The sequence below is a fragment of the Porites lutea genome, chromosome 2 (genome assembly GCF_958299795.1).
Source record: "Porites lutea chromosome 2, jaPorLute2.1, whole genome shotgun sequence".
Classification (NCBI taxonomy): Eukaryota; Metazoa; Cnidaria; class Anthozoa; order Scleractinia; family Poritidae; genus Porites; species Porites lutea.
Genome location: NC_133202.1, coordinates 5,796,668 through 5,816,316, shown reverse-complemented (window position 1 = coordinate 5,816,316; position 19,649 = coordinate 5,796,668). Strand labels below are relative to the sequence as shown.

The 19,649-nt window shown below is 39.9% G+C and overlaps 2 protein-coding genes across 2 annotated transcripts; one reads left to right on the top strand and one right to left on the bottom strand.

Annotated features, from left to right (window-relative positions):
- Window positions 1–866: 866 nt before the first annotated feature.
- On the bottom strand, window positions 867–5,844 carry LOC140926533 (forkhead box protein Q1-like). The gene is made up of 2 exons (XM_073376259.1): window positions 4,786–5,844; window positions 867–1,159 (listed from the first exon to the last, which is right to left on the bottom strand). The coding sequence occupies exons 1-2, from the start codon at window positions 5,483–5,485 to the stop codon at window positions 942–944; spliced, it is 918 nt and encodes a 305-aa protein (XP_073232360.1). The 5' UTR covers window positions 5,486–5,844; the 3' UTR covers window positions 867–941.
- A 6,441-nt stretch (window positions 5,845–12,285) lies between these two features.
- Window positions 12,286–17,997, top strand: LOC140927514 (uncharacterized). Its single transcript, XM_073377176.1, has 5 exons — window positions 12,286–12,939; window positions 14,618–14,806; window positions 15,281–15,413; window positions 16,535–16,770; window positions 17,447–17,997. The coding sequence occupies exons 1-5, from the start codon at window positions 12,421–12,423 to the stop codon at window positions 17,774–17,776; spliced, it is 1,407 nt and encodes a 468-aa protein (XP_073233277.1). The 5' UTR covers window positions 12,286–12,420; the 3' UTR covers window positions 17,777–17,997.
- Window positions 17,998–19,649: the final 1,652 nt, after the last annotated feature.

Here is a 19,649-nt window from a genome sequence, read left to right as displayed (position 1 = left end):
CGCAATGGATGTTTTACATTTGAAATTTTTGCTACTTTTCCAAAATTTTTTTTAAGGAGTTGAAAAAGAGAATTTTCAAGAAATAGAGGTAATTAAGCCAGTGCAAGAATTGTAAGGCAATCCTTTGAGCTACTCCTTTTTGCATTTTTGGAAGAGAGCATTCTTGTAACTATATTTGAAAGCTAATATATAAAGTTGAAATAAAGGTGATTTCAATTTAACTTCTCAGTAGAATTATCGAACAGTTCAGAAGCACAATTCCAGTGTGGGAAACGGTGTTGATCTTCATACAAACAAAGCAAAAGTGTGCCTTTCTTATAAACATTCATGAACTGACTGCGTTGTGAAATCATTTTATCGGCCTTCTTTTGACAGATATCTCTTGAAAACAAAAAATGTCTGCTGCTGCGAATAATATATACAACTAGTACAAAGAGTTGAATTCATAGAATGAGATGAACATTAGTTATTGAAATATACTTTTCTGTGGTCTGTCTGCACTGTTAAATCTTTTCTAAAAAATTATATCCATCTAATAGTATTTTTCTTTCCGTATACACATTTGTTTCTTTTTCTGGGTTGTAGATAGACTCGTCAAGTATCTCCACTACAAATAAAAACTACCTACTAATATTTTTCTTCTGGTAATCACTACCTTTTTTATCCTGCTTAAGGTTGCCCCAGTCTTACTTCCAAAAGCCCTCTTGGACCTAGGTTTAGTTGTTGGTGCGAGTACTGATGATTGGCGAACACGAAAGCATTCTCAGTCTTTGGCATAAGATAAGGATGTTCGACTAACAGCTCATACTACTCGCGACAACTAAGTTTCACCAAGACGAGAGCCTTCGGATCTGCTTGTCTAGCGGACACGAACACTTCATATTAGTTGTTACCAGATAACTTAAGGGCAGGTATCCTGTTTAGAAATCTTTTGCTCGTCGTCAGTAACAAGCGTGAAAATGCGTTGAGGCAGCGCAGGAATGATAGCACTGGCATGTAAATGAAGTCCACATCTCTGCGGCACCACCGCATCCACTTGTAAAAGCGTTGGGACTCACCGGCGTGCATAAATGTTCAGATCTCTGATAGTGAAGAGATGGTTCTTGATGAGTAGGGCCGCGACAGTAGTGCACAACATTTCTAGACGCTGAGAACGATCCTGTTGAGAAAGAAAGAAAAATGATCAGTCCTGCTTAAGTTACCAGCTTTTCTTAAGAACAGTCACACCCAGTCTCCTCCTAAAAGAAAATTTTCTAACCTCTTTAAAAACAAAGATATATCTCATCAGATTGTACTTCACTTATCTCAGCGCAAAAAATAAAATGAGGGCAGAAGTTCTGCTGCGTAACGGCGTACGTCGGATTTGCCTCAGTGTCAAACCAACGAAGGAAGTGTTAAGTGGTCTTACTACTATGATTTATTAGCTGGCCTGAACTCAAGAACAAGCTTGGACAAGACCGTTTAGTGTCTTTACTCGACAAGGGCTACGATTGCGCTGATTGCTTTAATCGTCGTCCTCGAGTTGGTGACAGTGCCATGATTAATTTTTTCAACTTGAATAATTTTTTTTCCCGGCGTTTATTAAACTGAACAACTCAGCCTTGTCATCGCTTTTTCGTGTTGATGCATAGTTCGTACGTCGAGCCTTCAAATTTCCCTACTAAAACAATAATTCACCACCCAAAATTTGCCAGATTTCAATGAAAAGACAGATCAACAGTACGGAAAGGCATAACTTTGAAAAAGCTCTCTTTTGAGTTGCCAAAGAAATAGTAATTTCAACTACAGCTGAACTCTCCAACGGCTACCTTGGGGACAGAGGAAAGTGGCCGTTGTAAATAGGTGGCCGACGTTTAGAGAGGTTTAAACAAGAATCAATGTATGGGTTCTTTGTCCACCAGGACAAAAAAAAGTGGTCGTTGTAGAAAGGTGGCTGTTGGTGGAGGGTCGATCGTACTAGGCACGTTTTAACTCTGATGGTCCAGAACCAATTTAAGTACGTTTAACTGTTTCTCTGAGCCACGATCCTATTCGGTTCTGTGAGAGTGATTGATCCACCTATTCATTGCAAGTCACACTCTTTCATGCGTATGCTTAAGTATTGTTTTTTTTTTATGCGTTTCGATCCCGCTTTCATCATCTCAACAACCTAGACAGACAGGCTTCAGTTATTCGGTATCATTTGCTATATAACGAAACATTTATTTAAAGACAACTGGCAAAACTAAGGAAATAAACAACTAAGGAAAATACAACTCGAGAATTCGCTGAAAACGCCTGATAAATTATAATAAGATGGTAACCAACGTTTATCTAAATTCTTCTTTTCATCATCAACCTGGGTTTTAGATCAGATCTACGACGATCTGCGATCAGGCCGGGTCCTTTTTCCTGATCTGATCATCGCAAAATTTGCATGGACAATCCACAAATTACAATAATAAATTTAGGTTGCAAGTAAGAAATAATAGTATAGTATAACTGAAGGATGCAGAAAAAGACCCACATTATGGCAAACTAATGGCCTTTCTAAAACAAACTGTTCTTGGTCTTGCTGCCGACATGTTAATCCTGCAAAGGTGCACAATAGGTTCTTTTTTTGCATGCTGGACGCAATCACGATTTTTGACCTAGATGGAATTTATGAATGATCCCTTCCGCACATTTTTCTCTTGGCGACCCTGCTGTGAGCGTTCAGTCATCAAATCAAGAGAATTCAGTTTATTTTAAAGTTTAAAGTTTGAGCTTCGATGCGTAAACATTTCATTCACATCCGATCTAGGCTGATTATTCCACTTCACTCTTGTTCCCCTACGTATACCGCCACTATGAAACTCTAAACTTACGTGTTTTGCTAGAAAAACGATTTAAGGACCACAGTTCGGAAGCCATGTAACTTTTCATCAAAATTAGTTTCATAGATATCTGTTTGTCAGGGGCACCCAACGAGAATATAGTTTAAAACCACTTAAACATAGCATTGTTAAACGTGTTTTAGTATTTAAACGGTGAATATGGGCATATTTTTATCCCCTATAAATTTTTCATCTGTTCGGATTTCCTAGCTGAAAGTCTAGTGATCCGAAAATTATAGGGATCAAAACTTACCTGTTCGAAAATTTCAGCCAGAAAAAAAGGCTCCCGAAAATTCTAGGTGACCTTTTTAGGGTAAAAATCCGTTGAAAATGGGCAATTTTACCATTTTTTAGATGTTCGAAAATCCTAGGAGAGGCAGGCAAGCAAGTAATTTTACAACAAATGTTCCGAAAATTCTAGATCTCAAATCGTCTTCCGAACAGATATTTTTCCGAAAATTGTCGTTGGGTGCCCCTGTGTTAGTGTTTTTGTTATTGCGGTTTGACTTCAGTTGGTTTACTTCAAAGCACAGTTGCGAGTTGACTATATATGAAACCTCTTACGACATAATAAGTATTGTACGAAGGTCAAATCAGTTTTAGCTTTGTTCTTGGAAACTGTTTTTTTAAAAAAACTGAAAATTAGATGATGGTTGAAGATGGTTGTTATTCTTCCTTTTGATCTCCAAGACTTGTTTTCTAACAAACGTCTAATTTTGTACATTGATCTTGTCGAGCTTACCATCTCGGCATACCCGAACATAGAACTGGCCTGTTTTATTTTGCTTCAACTACTTATTTTATTTTATTTTGTATCATTTTGGCCATTGTTTGCGCCCATTATTCTTTAGATGATTTTTGTTCTTACACAGAATCCATGCCAAAAAAAGATTGCTTTAAAACATTTATACAGACCGGGACGGTCTTGATTGCAGTTCAGAGATAGAATGTGCTAGAAGAACTACCACTGGGAACTTGCTACGACTCACGTTCAGCGAGGTTAATCAACTATTTTTTAGCAAACTCAGTTTAGTGCAGTCACACTATTCATGAAAAAAGGTTATTTAACTGTTCTGTGGCCGCAAATTACAAACATATTGGATGAATATAATTGTGTAAATAAAATTTCCAGAATTGTTGGCTCCCGTTTCCTTTAAGTCCTTGGTTTCGAGAACGCCCATTCTATTCAGAGGTTAATACTGTTCAGTATGCATCTTTCAGTAAGGCGTGTGCCACAGGAATGGAAAAGAGGCCACAGTTTACAAAATAGCATTTAACACGTTGGATATTGATACAATACGGTACGGGAAATATACGTCAAAACTACGTCTGAAATTAGAGCTTTTAAGGCGATGCCACTTTGTGCTAGAAGTGCGCGCAAAATAATTTTTCTTGAGATGTAAACTGTTGGACTTTCTATGAATTACCAACAACATGTAAATCTTCACTCGAGTTTAGATACGGAAAAAGACTATTCAAAAGGGTCAAGTGTGTTTGAATTTTATTCGAATTATTTTTTTTACACGTCGCTAAAAATTGTATGTTCACTATACGAACAGCCGAGAGCGCAAATACTCCACCTACACTTTACCACTTCGCCGGGTATCTTATCTTCACTGAATTTGGCCACTAAAAAAAGTGTGCTCTGATTTGAAATATGTAATAATTGCAGAAATATTGCCTTGTTAATGAATTAAACTGCTTTGTGATTTGAACAAGTTTACGATAAATGAAGACTGTTTACCTAGTGAGATTCTTTGTGATGTTCCCCGTATGACCGAATGATGAAACGCGCATTTGGTTTAGACGGGTTTGGAAACAATTTCACAATCAACATAACACTTATGCTCGCACAAATGACTGAGCCCACTCCCGGAAAAAGTAAACTCAAAACGAAACACCGGAAATTTCAATTCACTATTCAACTTACCAATGTTTGGATTAAGCACACTTGTAACAGGAAATGTTTCACTCGTTCTTCTCGCGCGCGCTCTGTCCTTTGCCCTCGTCTTTTCATCTGCTAAAATGCTGTCAATAGAGAACGATCCTTGGAACTGTTTGGGAGCAGCAGGACTGTGCAAACCATGTACGACGCCAGAGTGCGCTCTGACAGCTTCAAAAGGAGTGGGCATCATTAGAATGTTTCCTTGCATATCGTGCATCCCAAACTCTCTCACATCGTTTCGCGGCGAAATCTGCCCTGCTAGAATGTTGTGGCCTAACTCATTTCTTTCATCTCTTCTTTTGGGTTTTCTTCTTCTTCTTCTCCTGAAAGTCCCATCAGCTAAGAGATAATCGTGCAGAGAACTAACTGTCCAGTAATTATCCTTGCCCCAAGGACGCGCGGGGTCGCGCAGAATCTTAACAAAACACTTGTTGAACGACAAGTTATGCCGCACGGAATTTTTCCATCCCTGGTACGGGCCTCGAAAAAAGGCATAGTGCTGAACCAAATACTCGTTGATCTCCGTAAGTGTCAGTCTCTTTCCTGGCGAGTTTAAAATCGCGGTTGCGATGAGCGCTATATATGAGTGAGGAGGCTTTAAACGTTCAGTTTTGGATTCAAGAGACGGATCCTTTCTTTGTCTTGTTGAGGACGTTTCTAAGCCATCGCTGTTGAGTTCCTCCATCGCGCACTAACGATTAGCACCTCTTAAACACTCGACTTTCGGTCAGTCTCAGAATCTACTTTTCTCCTTTCTAGTTATGGAAAATCTTGCTGGAACAAAATGATCAGCGGGCTCCAAAGTTACCTCTACGACACCACCCACAAAGAATCAATTAATGTTTACAAACGTTCAACCCTGATCAATTAGGCAAACTATTAAACAATGTACAGAGTAAAGCGGATTTAAACGCAACACTTTAACGAAGCCGATACAGCCTCTCAGGTGTATATAAGACGTCTCTTGGCACTCTGCGAACGAGTTTCAAGTGGACGTTAAAATCCCTCTCGACAGACGTTTTACTCGTGTGCTGCGTGCTCCTCGCGCAGTGACGTTTGTGTCTGTTCTGCGTAAGCCAATCTTTTTACGTGGATAAGCCGTTCCAACTTTGGTTATCTCAGGTAGATCAATTGCTGTATGCTCTGATTTCGAGATAATTCGATCGGCGCCATGGTGCGAAACTGGTTTTTTTTGTTTTTAGTGCTAAACTGATCCCGGTGGCAATTCATCTTAATTAGTGTCAGTAAAAAGATTGTAGGCGACAACGACTTTCTTGAAAAGAGCGATATTTCAGCATTTCTCTTGACTATTGGCGCTCAAATGCTTGTTTAAGCTTCTTTATTGATTCAGGTAAAATATATTACACTCCCAAACCGAGACAAGACTGACAAGTGTGCTTATTTTGCGCTCAAAAGACTCGGCATCAGTTTTAGACCTACACCTTGGGCTCCGTCAGCTTCGCACTTTAGCAAATCCAGCAAAGAGGTGCTAACCCGTTTAAAATCTTTAAACAAACATGTCCCTCAAGAACAAACGCCTGCAGAACGCTAATTACGTAACTTAGTATAAGCAGTATGTTAATGTCAAGTGAGCGAGGTTGAAAGATGTTCACGCAAGTTTACATTCTTGAAGAGCCGACTGGTTGGATCATGATTATGACGAATAAAACCTTTCCACTTTCCGTCTGCAAATGAGTTTAAACAAACGTGACGCGCCATTAAAAAATATCATAAACTACAACTTTTGTTATAGAAAAGGGGAGTTCTGTTTGCTTTTTCCACTCTCTTGCACAGTTTGATTAACTTAAGGTTGGAGTGCACGCCACGGCGATTCTACACGCGTGACTCGCAGGACAAGCGCGAAGCTCAGTGAATGCAGGGTAAACTTTCAACAGGATTTGGAATAAGTAAAAAGTTTCTTTTTGTTTTTGTTGCTAGTTTTTCATACTTTGCGGTATTAATAGTCTCAATCAGGCCTTATCAACCAATTACAGTCAACTAGGCCAGATGCCTCGGGAAAAATCGTTTGGCCATACTTGGCAAGTCTGTTTACTTGAAGAGCAAGAATCATGTAATTAAGAGCTTGTTTAAACGACCATTTGAACGTACACAATCATTGAAAATCATCCCCTGTGCAATGTGGCTACTTTCAAGAATTGTTCAAGTTGCACAAAACAACTGGTCATAAATCTCGCATGCCTAGATTTGACAAGATGAAATACCTCCAGATATTCTTTGTTTGAACGCTATCTTTTCGAGATGTGCACAAGATAAAGTCAAGAAACTCGAGATGTGGGGTAGAAATTATCGCTATAAGCAAAACGATCTATCAATGTCATCCCGAAAATTGCTCTCAGCTGGAAGTTTTCCTTTGTGTTTCTCCGCTTTCCTCCGTTCTGTTAGTTTAGAATTCATTATCCACGAATGATCTTTTGAAGAATTTTTGTTTAGCTTTTTACAACCTGAACAAATTTGGTGCTTTGCGGGATGTAGCTTTTCACCAATGAAAATTTCACAGCTCCAACGTTCTTCTCAGCTGAGATTTTCAGAGTTTCATGGGACCTGGATTACTTTTTAATTATAATTGATCAAAAATAAGTTCATTTTCACAACTAATAATATATACAGTGCACCGAACACCTAAGGGCAGATTCAGTTAAACGCGGAAACTAAAGGACAGTGTCGAAGTACAAAACAAAACTATACGCGCCAAGAATTATCAATCATACCCTATGCATTTATGAGACCAAAAGAAAAACTATTATCACGAGGCAAGATGAAATGCTATTTGCAGAAAGGATTGAAAAAAGCCGAGAGAGGTTGATCGGAGGTATTTTATTGCGTTTTTTTCAAAGTGAACTCGAACACGCTGTAAGTTTCTACAAGTTTAACTCTGTTCGTGCCTCAAAAGAGGGTTATCCTTAAAAGTGCCATATCTTTAGGGTACGCTCGCGCTTTGTTTAGACGCCTTTTCATCATAGATTATCCTTCCTCCTCCCAAATGATTACACTGATGAATCTAATCACAGACAACCTGTCTCCGAAAGTGAAGTTAATTCGAGAGGCTATTTAATTAAGGACTGATATCTTAAACTTGTGGTGGGCAGTTATGTCTGAATAGGCTGGAAAAATTCACTGATCTCGTCAGATCATGTCCGCCATTTTGCGCGCGATGAAGAGAGTTTCGAGCCTTTTCGTGACGCGGAAAATGGTGGCTTTTTAATTAGTGATCTGTAAGTTTATCATGAGCACAAATAAAAAGCAAACACAAATGGAAAGGAGAGAAAACAAAGATTCTTTACACCGCTGATAAGTTGTTCAGAGATCTACGTCCAGATGAAGATGAAAAACGCATCAAATATAAAGTTCTTCGGCGCGTTTCAAAAGCTGCAGTTTTCTACTTGCGTCTCTTGTCTTTAAACAAGCACGGATATGCAAAAAGAGTAGCGTTGTGCCGGATTTTCACAGAACTAGTTTCATGCTTTGCATTCTATCAGCAAATGCGGTAATTAATTGCTTAGTCGTATCTTGATCATACGGGTTTGGGAACGAGAGATCTGCACTTGCACAAATAAACACGCCTGTTCTAACAGCATATTGAGATATATCAGGATACAGAATTGCTTAAATTTTTACTTGTAGAGAAGCTGACTAAGAAACTGGAAGCAATCACACCTGCCTGCAGTAAATGTTAGTTTATGTTTGATAGAGCTGATAATTTCAGTTGTTTTTGGAATTTAAAACATTCGAAAAAAAAAAGAAATATTAGTTCATCTTTGGAGCGGTAAACTCTGAATGACGTTATCTCAAGCCGTTGTCTCACACTAAGTAGGTTGTTGCTTTCAAAAAGGTTGAAAAATCACAGTTTCGTTACGAGCGCGATGATTTGAAACGTGCTTGAAGTGTCATGTTTGGTTGAGAGACTAGGACATCTCCCACATTACTTGAAACGTTACATAAACGAGAATAGACCCGTTTAGGTTCAAGTATTCAGTGAAATGCGCACGCTATGAATGGTCAGAACAAGTCTTTTATATTTTCACTGTTAGAATAACTACGGATTCTGCCTGCGCGCAATGCTTGTATTCTCGTACCACCCCAGGGCATTACAGACAATCGTGTGGAAGTCTAGGGAGCTGGAGTCCTTGTGCCTATTTAAGCCATGATTTCAGTCTCTTTTGCCAAGTAACCCTGTTCTTAGCCGGGGTTATAATTTTTTACCCTTCCACCTCCCCTTCGGCGACGAGTATCCCCCTCTCCGTTCTGTCTTACGACCCTCTTCCTTTGCAAAATCTCGCTTCCCATAACTTAGTTTCGCGAAGGCAGTAAGTGGTTGTTATGACAGTGAAAATGGTTTACTATCTCCATATAAAGCCCGCTGCCTTCGTCCCGTGCTGCCTTTTGGAGCATATAGGCAAGCATGGGCGCACAATTTAAGGCTAATTTAATGCAGTATGTCCGGCTGCAATTAGGGCGGTCACAATGGGGTTAACAGTCAGTCAGACGGTCAACGGTAAGTCTAGCCTGGGTTCCAGAGGATATTTTTTTCGTATCGATAATGATGGTTCGCGGCGAACGGACCTGGTACAGTAAGTCAGACGGTCAGGAGATTTCTGATCCAGTGGAAGTAGCAAATAGGTTTTGTAGCTACTTCTCTAGTATTGATCCGATCCTCGCAAAGAAAATACAGCCTTTAACCAGGCAATCAAAATGAAACACCCGAAAGCAATCGTGACCTCGTTGCAGGCGGTTTCCCGCGCTTTTTAGGACCAGCTACAGTAATTTACTCTTGCCTAGTGATTGGTTAAAAATGAATGTCTGACTGACTCCTCTACGATACGACAATCGAGTTCCCTAGTGTGCCTTTTCTGGGTCATCCAGACAGGATATTGGCCAGATTTCAACTTGTTAAGTTTTTATATTAGAAATATAAAACGGTGGAAACCGGTGTGGATCCGCGCCTGGATCTTTCGTTAAAGTTATTTCCTCTTCCGGTACTTCAACTCTATCGGGGTGGAACCAGGGTGAACAGTCTCTTATCTGTCTTTGACGTTTGTATTGTTTGCGCCCGCAAGTACGGAATGGTTAGGATGACGTAACGATAGAAAATCCCGAAGGGACCGCTCAGGTAGATTTTGTGACATTTATTGTGCGGTCATACTTCGATACTCTTTTGCGTTACGCAGTGACATTCTGTCATTCTGACATTCTGTGGAGCAGTTGTTTTGAAAGTTATGGACCAAAAGACACTCGTTAAGCGCAGGGGAGGTTATAAGGTGCGTTTAACTGTGTAGATATATAAACACTTGGAGAGTTTGCTAGACACGAGTTCACAAATCTTTGATTTATATTCAGCTGTATATTGGAAACCTTGCCAGACACTCCTTCTCTCTCTTTGACCGGAATAAGACTCAGCCCTAAACAAGCAAGACGAGTGAACAACGGCTAGCTTATCACTAGCAGATTGATGGACATTTACAGAAATTCGCCGACAATCAAATTCTGTGCTGACTTATTCCCTGCTCACAGATGTCCTTCCGTTATAAAGTTTCAAATACGACTAGAATGCGCTAGCGTGAATCGATCAAACGTCCTTTTAATTTCTAAGGCTTACTTTCCGGCAAATAAAATGAACTGAATGTAAAAAGGGAAAGAGAAATAGCGAAAAATTCAACTTCTAATTAAATCTTTTCTTATGGTTTAGAATAAACTGTTCTCGAAACTGAGAATGTTTTGATCAAAGCTGTGTAAATCGAGCTGAACTGTGCATGGCACCTTGCGTTTCCTGTATTTATCTCACCCATTGTATGGAATATGTGTGAAAATCTTCATTATAAATCGGTATATTTCAAAGAGCTACACAACCAGCAAGAATACTATTGACCGACAATATACAAAACGGGGGCAGCTGTAGTGTCAACTATTACTAGTTATTGTTGTTATTATTATCGTTATTAAATATGGGGCTTTTTTGCGGACAAAATTTCGAACGTGAATACATCAATGTTTTGTTAAATTCATTATTGTTATGCGTAATAATACAAATTGGAAAATAACATAAATCAATTTCGACCGGGTTCATCAAGTTCGAATGCTATACATCGATGTTGTTTAGCATAAATCGCTTTTCCGAATCATTCGAGCGTGACCGTATACAACTAAAAGATGTTCAATAAAACTAAAAGATGAGGAAGCGGAAATAGAAATGACCGGAAACAGGAAGTGTAAAGTCCGGTCCAAATGACGTTAGTTTTCCCGCACTTTTGCCAATGTTTGTTCTCCCTAACCAACATGGCGGACCGGGAGAGTAGCTCAGAAAACAACACGAGATCTAGATCTGTCCAAGATTTTTTTCACACCGTCTTACATGCCGTAACTAATTTACAGACGCAATCGGGAAACCCAAATAGGGCGGAGAACAGTAGCAGTGCGGAATTTTCCTCCGCTGAGGAAGAAATTAATGCAAGGTTTCAGATACCGAGGCATCGCCGGGGAATTCCTAATCGCAGTGCTACTTCAACGTGGGTTGTAGCCTCGACGGCCTACAATCCGAGACAGAACTACAGCCCAGTACAGTATTCTTAGAGCTAAAGTGACAAGAGTTCTTTCGTTTTCTCGCAAACGGCGACTAAAAAATTCAGCAGAGTCGTACGACGCAGTGTTCCTTTGCCCTTCTGCACTTTCCAGTAGCCTACCCAAAGACGTCAAAAATCCTTCGATGTTGGGCAACCAAATACGTGCACCCTGCATAATGCTTTTCAAACGTGTGTGGTTCACCTAATCATCTGTCTTTATTTCCGCCATATTGGAAGTGTTAGTTCCCGGGGCCTCTTCTTTTATGTGACTTCCGGTCATTTCTATTTCCGCTTCCTCATCTTTTAGTTTTATTGGAACATCTTTTAGTTACGTAATGTCACGCACGTATGAGCTTCGTTTAACGGACGTCCGGTCATTTCTATTTCAGCTTCCTCATCTTTTAGTTTTATTGAACATCTTTTAGTTGTATACGGTCACGCTCGAATGATTCGGAAAAGCGATTTATGCTAAACAACATCGATGCATAGCATTCGAACTTGATGAACCCGGTCGAAATTGATTTATGTTATTTTCCAATTTGTATTATTACGTATAACAATAATGAATTTAACAAAACACTGATGTATTCACGTTCGAAATTTTGTCCGCAAAAAAGCCCCATAATTAAACGGCTAGTGACACGAGGAAATTATACTGGAGAAGTATTTGATGCGGCGGCTTTTGAAAGAACCGATTGCTTGGTCAAATTTAATTGTCTGTGTCGAAACTGTCCGTCCGCGGAGAAAGGTCTCTCTTTCACTGATGGCTGAAAACGAGCGTTTTTTTTTTTCAAGGTTGAAAGTGGTCGCTAAAAAATCGATAAAAATCTAACTGATCTGATATGCGGACCAGTATGCAAATGCGTGGTGAGCAGATTGACACAGGTTATTTGCATAATTTTGGTGCGTGACTCTAATCACTGAATAGCGTCGTGTTATTTCTTGTCTCGTTGACTCGCTGTCTTCCTTGTCCGCTTTGATCATTCACCGTTCTTTTTGTAGCTTCAATTACAATACGTTGTTTTGTCTCAGTCGGTGAGAAAAAATGTCAAAGCTTGTTGTTCTCCAGAACTATTTTCTTTTGTGGATATATTTATTACATATCTGTCGCGACGTTGGCAGACACTTTGTCTCAGCCACAACAACGGACGGTTCACATGGCCTTAAGGAAGTTACCTTCCCCCCAGTTTTTGTTCCATCCAGCGATCCTACTGATCCAGCTGGACATCTTCAAATGTTTGGCCTACAGCGACGGCCAAACGGACCCGTGATGGAGTACAACACAGTGCTAAAACCGCAACAGTTCTGGGAAACTCACGTTAGTCAAAACCGACCGCTCGTGTTCCGTCAGGCGCTTGTTGATTCACCAGCGCTGAAGAAATGGACAGACGAATACTTGAAGGAAAAGTACGGCGATTTAGATGTATTAACTGAACTAAAAACTGAGAACAGAACACACGGAATGACTTCGCGTATGTTATTGGGAGATTTTATTGACGTTTACGCGGATAAAAATCTTTATGTGGTCACAGTGTTACCAGATCCAATGAGGCAAGATCTACCGGTGGGTTAATGCTTTTTCCTTGCAAAATGTGTTTGTGTCTTGAAAAGTGTTAACGAATGAGCTCTCGTAGCCCTGAAAAGCATGTTTTTGGGCGTGAGTTAGTTGAAAAAAACTCACAACAAATTCGCGCGGACGCGTGTAAGCAGGCCAGAGGTCGCTGTAAATATTTTTTTTTGCTTTCGTTAGAAAGTTCAATAGAAACTGCATTATATATGTACGAATATAACGTAGATAGGATTATTATTTTATTTTTTATTAAAAAATGCTGACTACCATGAATAAGAAAGAAGGGCAAAAAACAAAGCGGAAATTCAGTGGGAAAGTACGGCCAACTCGCCTGAGCGGTCTTGTCAAGGCAGTACGTTACACGGGATGATTTTTAGCGCAACACAGCGTGCAATTAACATAAATGAATTTCAACTTGACCTGAACTTCCGCACCATCTGTACCCAGAGTGCCAGAGTAAACCTTGGACAGGGTTGATTTGGAGGTGCCAGGGTACATTACATAACGATATGCCTGCTTTTATAGGATACTGATCAGGCCCGAAATTGGCCTACTTGTAGCCGCACTCTCACCCCACAAAGGAAAAACGGCAACTAACCCTAACCTTCAAAAGATCAGTTTAAATACTAGTAAGAATTGAACGAGAGAGGGATTTTGAAAGGTCCGAATGAAATGATCAGACACCTAACCAATACGTGTCCCCTCAACCCGCTTTACTAAAAAAAGACAACATAAACTCTTCGCTTTCATAATTTTGTTGATTTTGCCGCTGCAGAAATAAGCCTGACCCACTCAGAGTGACTTGGTACCTTCTGACAACACCAGGCTATGTGAAAGACAAAACTCTGAATTGATATGAAAACCTTGTAAATAATATTATTTAAACATTAGCCCCAGAAACTAAAGGTGATATTGGCCTGAGAGAAAAGCCGACATTTCATAGCACCACCACTGGACGGTTTCCCATTCTCTCGGGCTAATGAGATATTTACATGACAGTTTTTTTCCACTGCACTCTACCTTTATTTCGATATTGTTGTTTCCGCTGTTCAAGAGTACGCTTAACTCAAGACCACTTTTGCTTGTCTAACGTATTCTGAAACGCGTATAACTCAAGCTAGTGAATCTTTAGTCAGTGATGTCTTCCACATGGAATATTCAGTGTTACCACATCACAAGGATCATTTAAAATCACAATGGAAAACTTTTACTTGCATTCTTACAAGTACTTCTTGAATGGAATGTTGCGTACTCTTGTGACACTAGAAAATCCTAAGATTCCTTTTGATACGAAATGGTTTAACTTAATGTTTGGCACATTATACACTACATGTTTCCAAACAACCAGAGTCAAAAGTGACGCAAGATTTTTCAGCCAATGGTTTGGGGCCGTAAAACAAAGCAAAAGTATACGTAATCAGGGAGTACCGGTAATTTTATACGTTCCACCGTCCAAAAGGCCCTTTAAAAAACAGCACATGGAAAAGCGTATCGCTGAGGAGTCAGAAATTCATTTAAACCGATCAGAGGCAAAAGTAAATACTAGTAGCCGGCCCAAAAAGCGCGGGAAACCGCCTGCGACGTGGTCACGATTGCTTTCGGGTGTTTCATTGTGATTGCTTTGTTAAATGCGGTAGTTGGGTGACCTAGTTTGTAACTTTTTTCTTTTTAGGTGCTTCCCTGCATCATGTGTGGCACTTTTAAAGACTTCTTACATGAGCTAAACTTCTGGATGAGCTCAGGAGGAACGCGTTCCGTTATTCATTTTGATGCAGACCATAATGTTCATTGTCTGATCGCGGGCCGGAAAGACTTTATGATGATTAATCAGGAGTTTTCTAAATATCTGAATGTCACGCAGGTAAGAGTTAGACCATGAATTAACAACTTTACTTGTGCATCGCTATTTTGACAAAAGTCTCAGCCCTGTTTTCTTAACCTATTAAATTGCTTTCTTCCAGTGCAGCTAATGAAGTGAAAGAAAGCAATTTAATTGGTTTAGCGAAGTGAACTGAACCTTACCGTTAGACCCGGTTTCCGGCTATGTTCAAGTTAAATGCGGTGTACCAAAACTGAGGACATAATTGGTGGCTCCGACTGGGTAACTTCTTTTGCACTTTGAACAAAAAAACCCCGATTTTTAAAAGAAAGTTAGATGTTATAGTAGTCTGTTGTTTAAGATTTTCAAGAACTATATTCTGTACAGTTTTACATTGCCCGGGTCTCTTATATTTATAAAATTTTGATGAGTTTCAGCCTCGATGCTTTGATAAAAAATTGTACAAATTGCCGATCTACACCAGCAACAAGCAACGTTTTCTTCTTATCTTTTCAGCCTCCACAGTTTGGTTCAGGTTTCTCTATCGCGAATCCAGATGCGATTGACTTAAATCTTTTTCCGGATATTTCAAAAGTGGAATGGACTTACAGCACTTTAGGTCCAGGTGACTGTATCTACATTCCCTCAGGTAAGTATGCATTATTTAGTCTCAACTGTGTTTTCCTTTCAGTTTCGTTATTAAACTGACACCAAAGTTTTTACCCTACTCTGTCCAGTCAGACTCAAAATTCTGACCAGAGTCCGGCTTCTTGCCGTATTATAAAAATGATGTACGATAGTCAGTGTTTAAAAACATAGCAATGCAATTTTGTCGGCAGCATTCTGTATACCAGAGGGCGCGCGAATTCGTCGAACAGAAGGATTTAACGCAATTGCCATTTTTCATATTAAGAAAATAAAGCCAATATACCTCATACGTTTCTAGGGCATATTTGCGATTTAGTAGGTGTTTTTTGTTGTTGTGAAAGCTGTTCTTGTTTAGATATGTTGTTATGAAGGTATTAGTTAGTTTCTTTCCAGTAGTTTTTGATCGCTCCCCGCGTCCGCATGCGCAAGCACTAACAGTTTCCGATTTAATCAGGTCTCCTCGATTTTATTCTCTTTTGAGGAGCGTACCTTTCACAGCCAGTTTATAAAACCAAATGTTGTTGGAAGGTGATAACAAGACCACATCTTGTTGCTACAAGAAAATTTGTATGAATTTAACTCTCACTTTATAATGGTGGTACAGTAAACACTCGCTAATAAGAACCTCCTTTTTGAGAAAAAAGCAAAATAGGTTCTTTTATTTTGGGTTACTTATCGGCGATTTAGGCTAAGTAGGTTCTTAATTTGGTTCTTAATTTTTATGAAGGAGATAACAGATTGTCGATTACCTAGAAAAATAAATATGTTTTATTTATTCACAATTTTATTATTTTAACCCTAACGAGACTGATTACCACATTTATATACAGTTAACTACAATATGTTCTTGTTATACTTAAATCAATTCAAAGTTACACTCCTTGGTTAAATTATTTTTGTTTTTTATCAAAATGACCCACATATAAGAACCTGCTTGATCTTGCTGGGCTAAACAGATTCTTGTATTTTTGGGTACAAAGTGTGGCAGGTTTCGGCCAGGAGGTTCTAAATCCACAGGTTCTAATTAGCAGGTGTTAACTGTACCACGCAAGGAAGGAGTTTCTTTCCCGTGTTAAGTTATTACAGGTGTGTAATTTGAAATTTCTGCCATTTTACTGTCAGGCTATATACACCAAGTGCGCTCATATAAAGGCAACCGAACTATTTCCGCTACAATGCTCTTTACGGCTTCGATAGACAACAGTTTCGATAACAGCAGCTGCGAGAATGAGACCTACGAGTACCGTCCTCTCAGCGAAGCTAACGTGCATTGGACATACAAGAAAGGAGACAAGACTATTGATATGGGCTATCAAAATGTTGAGACGTTCAGGCAGAGTATACTGGCCTCGTTTGAAGTGAGTAGCCATCATACAGAGCAGTTAGGGACGGACCATTAGAAGACTTATGGGGGGAGGGGGCGGGCGAAGTACAAAAAAAAATATTAGCGCAAGGGAAAATTAAGTGAAAAAAAAATTCTTGCTTGCCGGTTAATCCCAAAAAAATATTCATGCTATGGCCTAGAAAAAATTCAAACAAGGAATTTGATAACGAAAAAAGATCCCTGCGCCTCGAAAATTCCCCTCCGGCTACAAGTACCGTAGATCCTCTATTAAGCCCCCTCTCTAAAAAGCCCCCTTTTTTTAGGGGAAGAAAGTTAATAAGCCCCCTTCTCTTTTAAGCCCCCCCCCCCCCTCCTCTCCTCCCCCTTGTTGCTATTCACCAATAAATGATAGACTGTATTAATCTTTTACGACTGTAAGACTTTGTGTGGACTGATTCAGGATAGTTTATTTACCAGCTGGAAGTACAGATTTGGTTTTGATCCCCGGCCGTATGACCTCCAACCGTTGTACTTGAGCTTCTCTGCCACTTTGCATTCTAGTTTTTTTTTATGGAGAACTGACACCATGATCTTTGCTAAGTTAACTTAGCCCTCCCCCGTCTCTATTAAGCTCCCCCTTCAAATGTGTTTGAAATAAATAGCCCCGGGGGGGCTTAATAGAGGATTTACGGTAGCTTTAATTTCCACAGAATGAAAAGTTCCTGACTGAGGAGCGATTTAAAGAAATCATAGAGGACATGTTTGAAATGGACGAACACGATTTACAAGCGATACAAAGAGACACGAATAAAATCTACCGTAAGCTCCTGGACCCAAGTGGCAAAGGCTACGTTACTCGGGAAGAAATCAAAGCTCTTTCGCAGGACACTTTGAAGGAGATAGCTCGGCGTACGGAACCCCCTCACGGTCCTGTCGCCGGAGCTCCTGACGACAGAGGTGGTGCGTACAAGGCCAGTTTGGAGAAAGATGCTGACCAATATGAGCAAGAAATTGAGGTTGAAGGAAGGGACGAATTATAGAGAATAGTATCTTAAAATGTAAAAATAATTGCAATAGCATAAAAAGCAACCAAGACACCTTAGACCTAGGCCAAACGTCGAACTTTTCATGAGACGAACCAATCTTACTGACGTGAGTTAAGTTCATGAAAATTTTTGATGTCTGGCTCAGTTAAGGTCATCTTGATGAGTTTGGATCGTCCAACACGTTATATTCGTCTGTTTCAGACGGATAGAACGTCTAAAGATCGTCTCCGCACAAACGTCAATCTTCACATCAGTGTCACATGCGATGAACTAAACTAACAAATTAAAAATTTGTATGATCATGTATATTTAACTTCTTGCTGGAGAAAATTTGTTACTGAACCAACTGAACGGATGCTGGCCGGCTAAAATTGCTTTGTCGGTCAGATTAAGTTGATTGGTTCGACGCGTCCTAGGTTCGACGTCTGACCCAACAGACGATCTTAACTTAATTTAGGTCGACCAAAATTAGAGTTGGTTCGTCTCATGAAAAGTTCGACGTTTCGCCTAGGCCTTACTTAACGTCGATGCTAGTCTCAGCATAGGCAAATAACACACGCGTGCAGGGCGACGTTACTATGTAACGTCAAGAGCCGTATTATGGCTCTTGGTAACGTTTCGTGCCAAAAACCTCCTCTTAGGATGGAATTTTCGTGGATTTCCGTATTGCCAAAGTCTCTCTTTCAAAGCGACGGTAAGTGCGAGGCCATTGATATTAGCCTGTGTACAGACGCCCCCTCCCCTCCAAAAAAAAAAAAAAAAAATCGGGGACTCCGATTTTTTCTGAGGGGAGAGGGGGGGGGGAGCGTCTGTACACGGGCTAATTGATATGATTCTCATGCAAATAACACTTTTTTGCACTTAACCTCGTTTTGGAGGCGAGAGTTTATGGAACTCGAAAATGGCGGTCTATTTTCGTGAATTTTGATCCCTTATTAATGTGCCACGAGAAAAGAAACCCAGCCTGCGAACGCAGACGTATTTCCGGTCGTCGCTTTTCTCTACCCGAAAAGTTACTTTCCGGGTGAAGAGAAGCGACGCGTTCGCAGGCTAAAAGAAACCACTGCGAAAAGTAACTGTTTTCATTTAATGCTGTTTTAAAGAGTATGGTTTTTAAGTTGTAAAATGTTAAATCTGGTTTCGATATCACCTTTATGAAAAAGGAAACTGAAAGTTTTTTCTGCCAAAGAAAACACAATTATATCATTGAAACCGGGGACTTGTTCCCAATATTTAATAATTCGCGAAAATTTGTTCATACTTAACGCAAAAAAGGATCAGTAATCCACGAAATTAAACTCCCGCAAAAATTTAACGCCACACGGTATTGTGTATTTAAAATAATTACATCAAATTGAAATAATAAAAATATAAAGAGTAAAATATTTATAACAGTCAATAAAATAATCAGTAAACTTAAATGTGGCCCCAAAGATGCGTTCTGTATTTTAAAGGGACCTTAAGATCCGATAACGGCAACGCTGATGAAAACGTCGGAGAAAAGTAGTATTGGCGTTTTTTCAAACTTTTTCTCAATTATTCCAAGTCACCCAGTTACTTAATGTAGGCCGGCAAAATAGGTTGGAGCTGAAGAGAGGGGACCTCGTCATGACTGCGTCCGAGATAAAACAGAGTTGTTAAACCTTTTTCGCGTTGTCCATCCCGTTGTCGGGTAAACTTACAAGTTTCTGGATATTTTTGAAAACGAACATTTCTTCCGCATCTATACGTAGCGTATTCGAATCGTTTTCGCGGTTGGCCTGTCCCAGGCGTTTATATCGTGGGGACAACGCGCAGAGATGTGAGCAGAAAAAAACAACAACGACAACGAGGGGGTGGAGTAGGGGTGAGAGCGAGGGAACGCCCG

Coding starts and splice junctions, on each gene's coding strand:
- LOC140927514 (XM_073377176.1), top strand. CDS start 12,421: ATGTCAAAGCTTGTTGTTCTCCAGAACTATTTTCTTTTGTGGATATAT. Junction 12,940..14,617: donor CAATGAGGCAAGATCTACCG/GTGGGTTAATGC, acceptor TTTTCTTTTTAG/GTGCTTCCCTGCATCATGTG. Junction 15,414..16,534: donor CTGTATCTACATTCCCTCAG/GTAAGTATGCAT, acceptor TTTTACTGTCAG/GCTATATACACCAAGTGCGC.
- LOC140926533 (XM_073376259.1), bottom strand. CDS start 5,485: ATGGAGGAACTCAACAGCGATGGCTTAGAAACGTCCTCAACAAGACAA. Junction 1,160..4,785: donor TGTGCTTAATCCAAACATTG/GTAAGTTGAATA, acceptor CTTTCTCAACAG/GATCGTTCTCAGCGTCTAGA.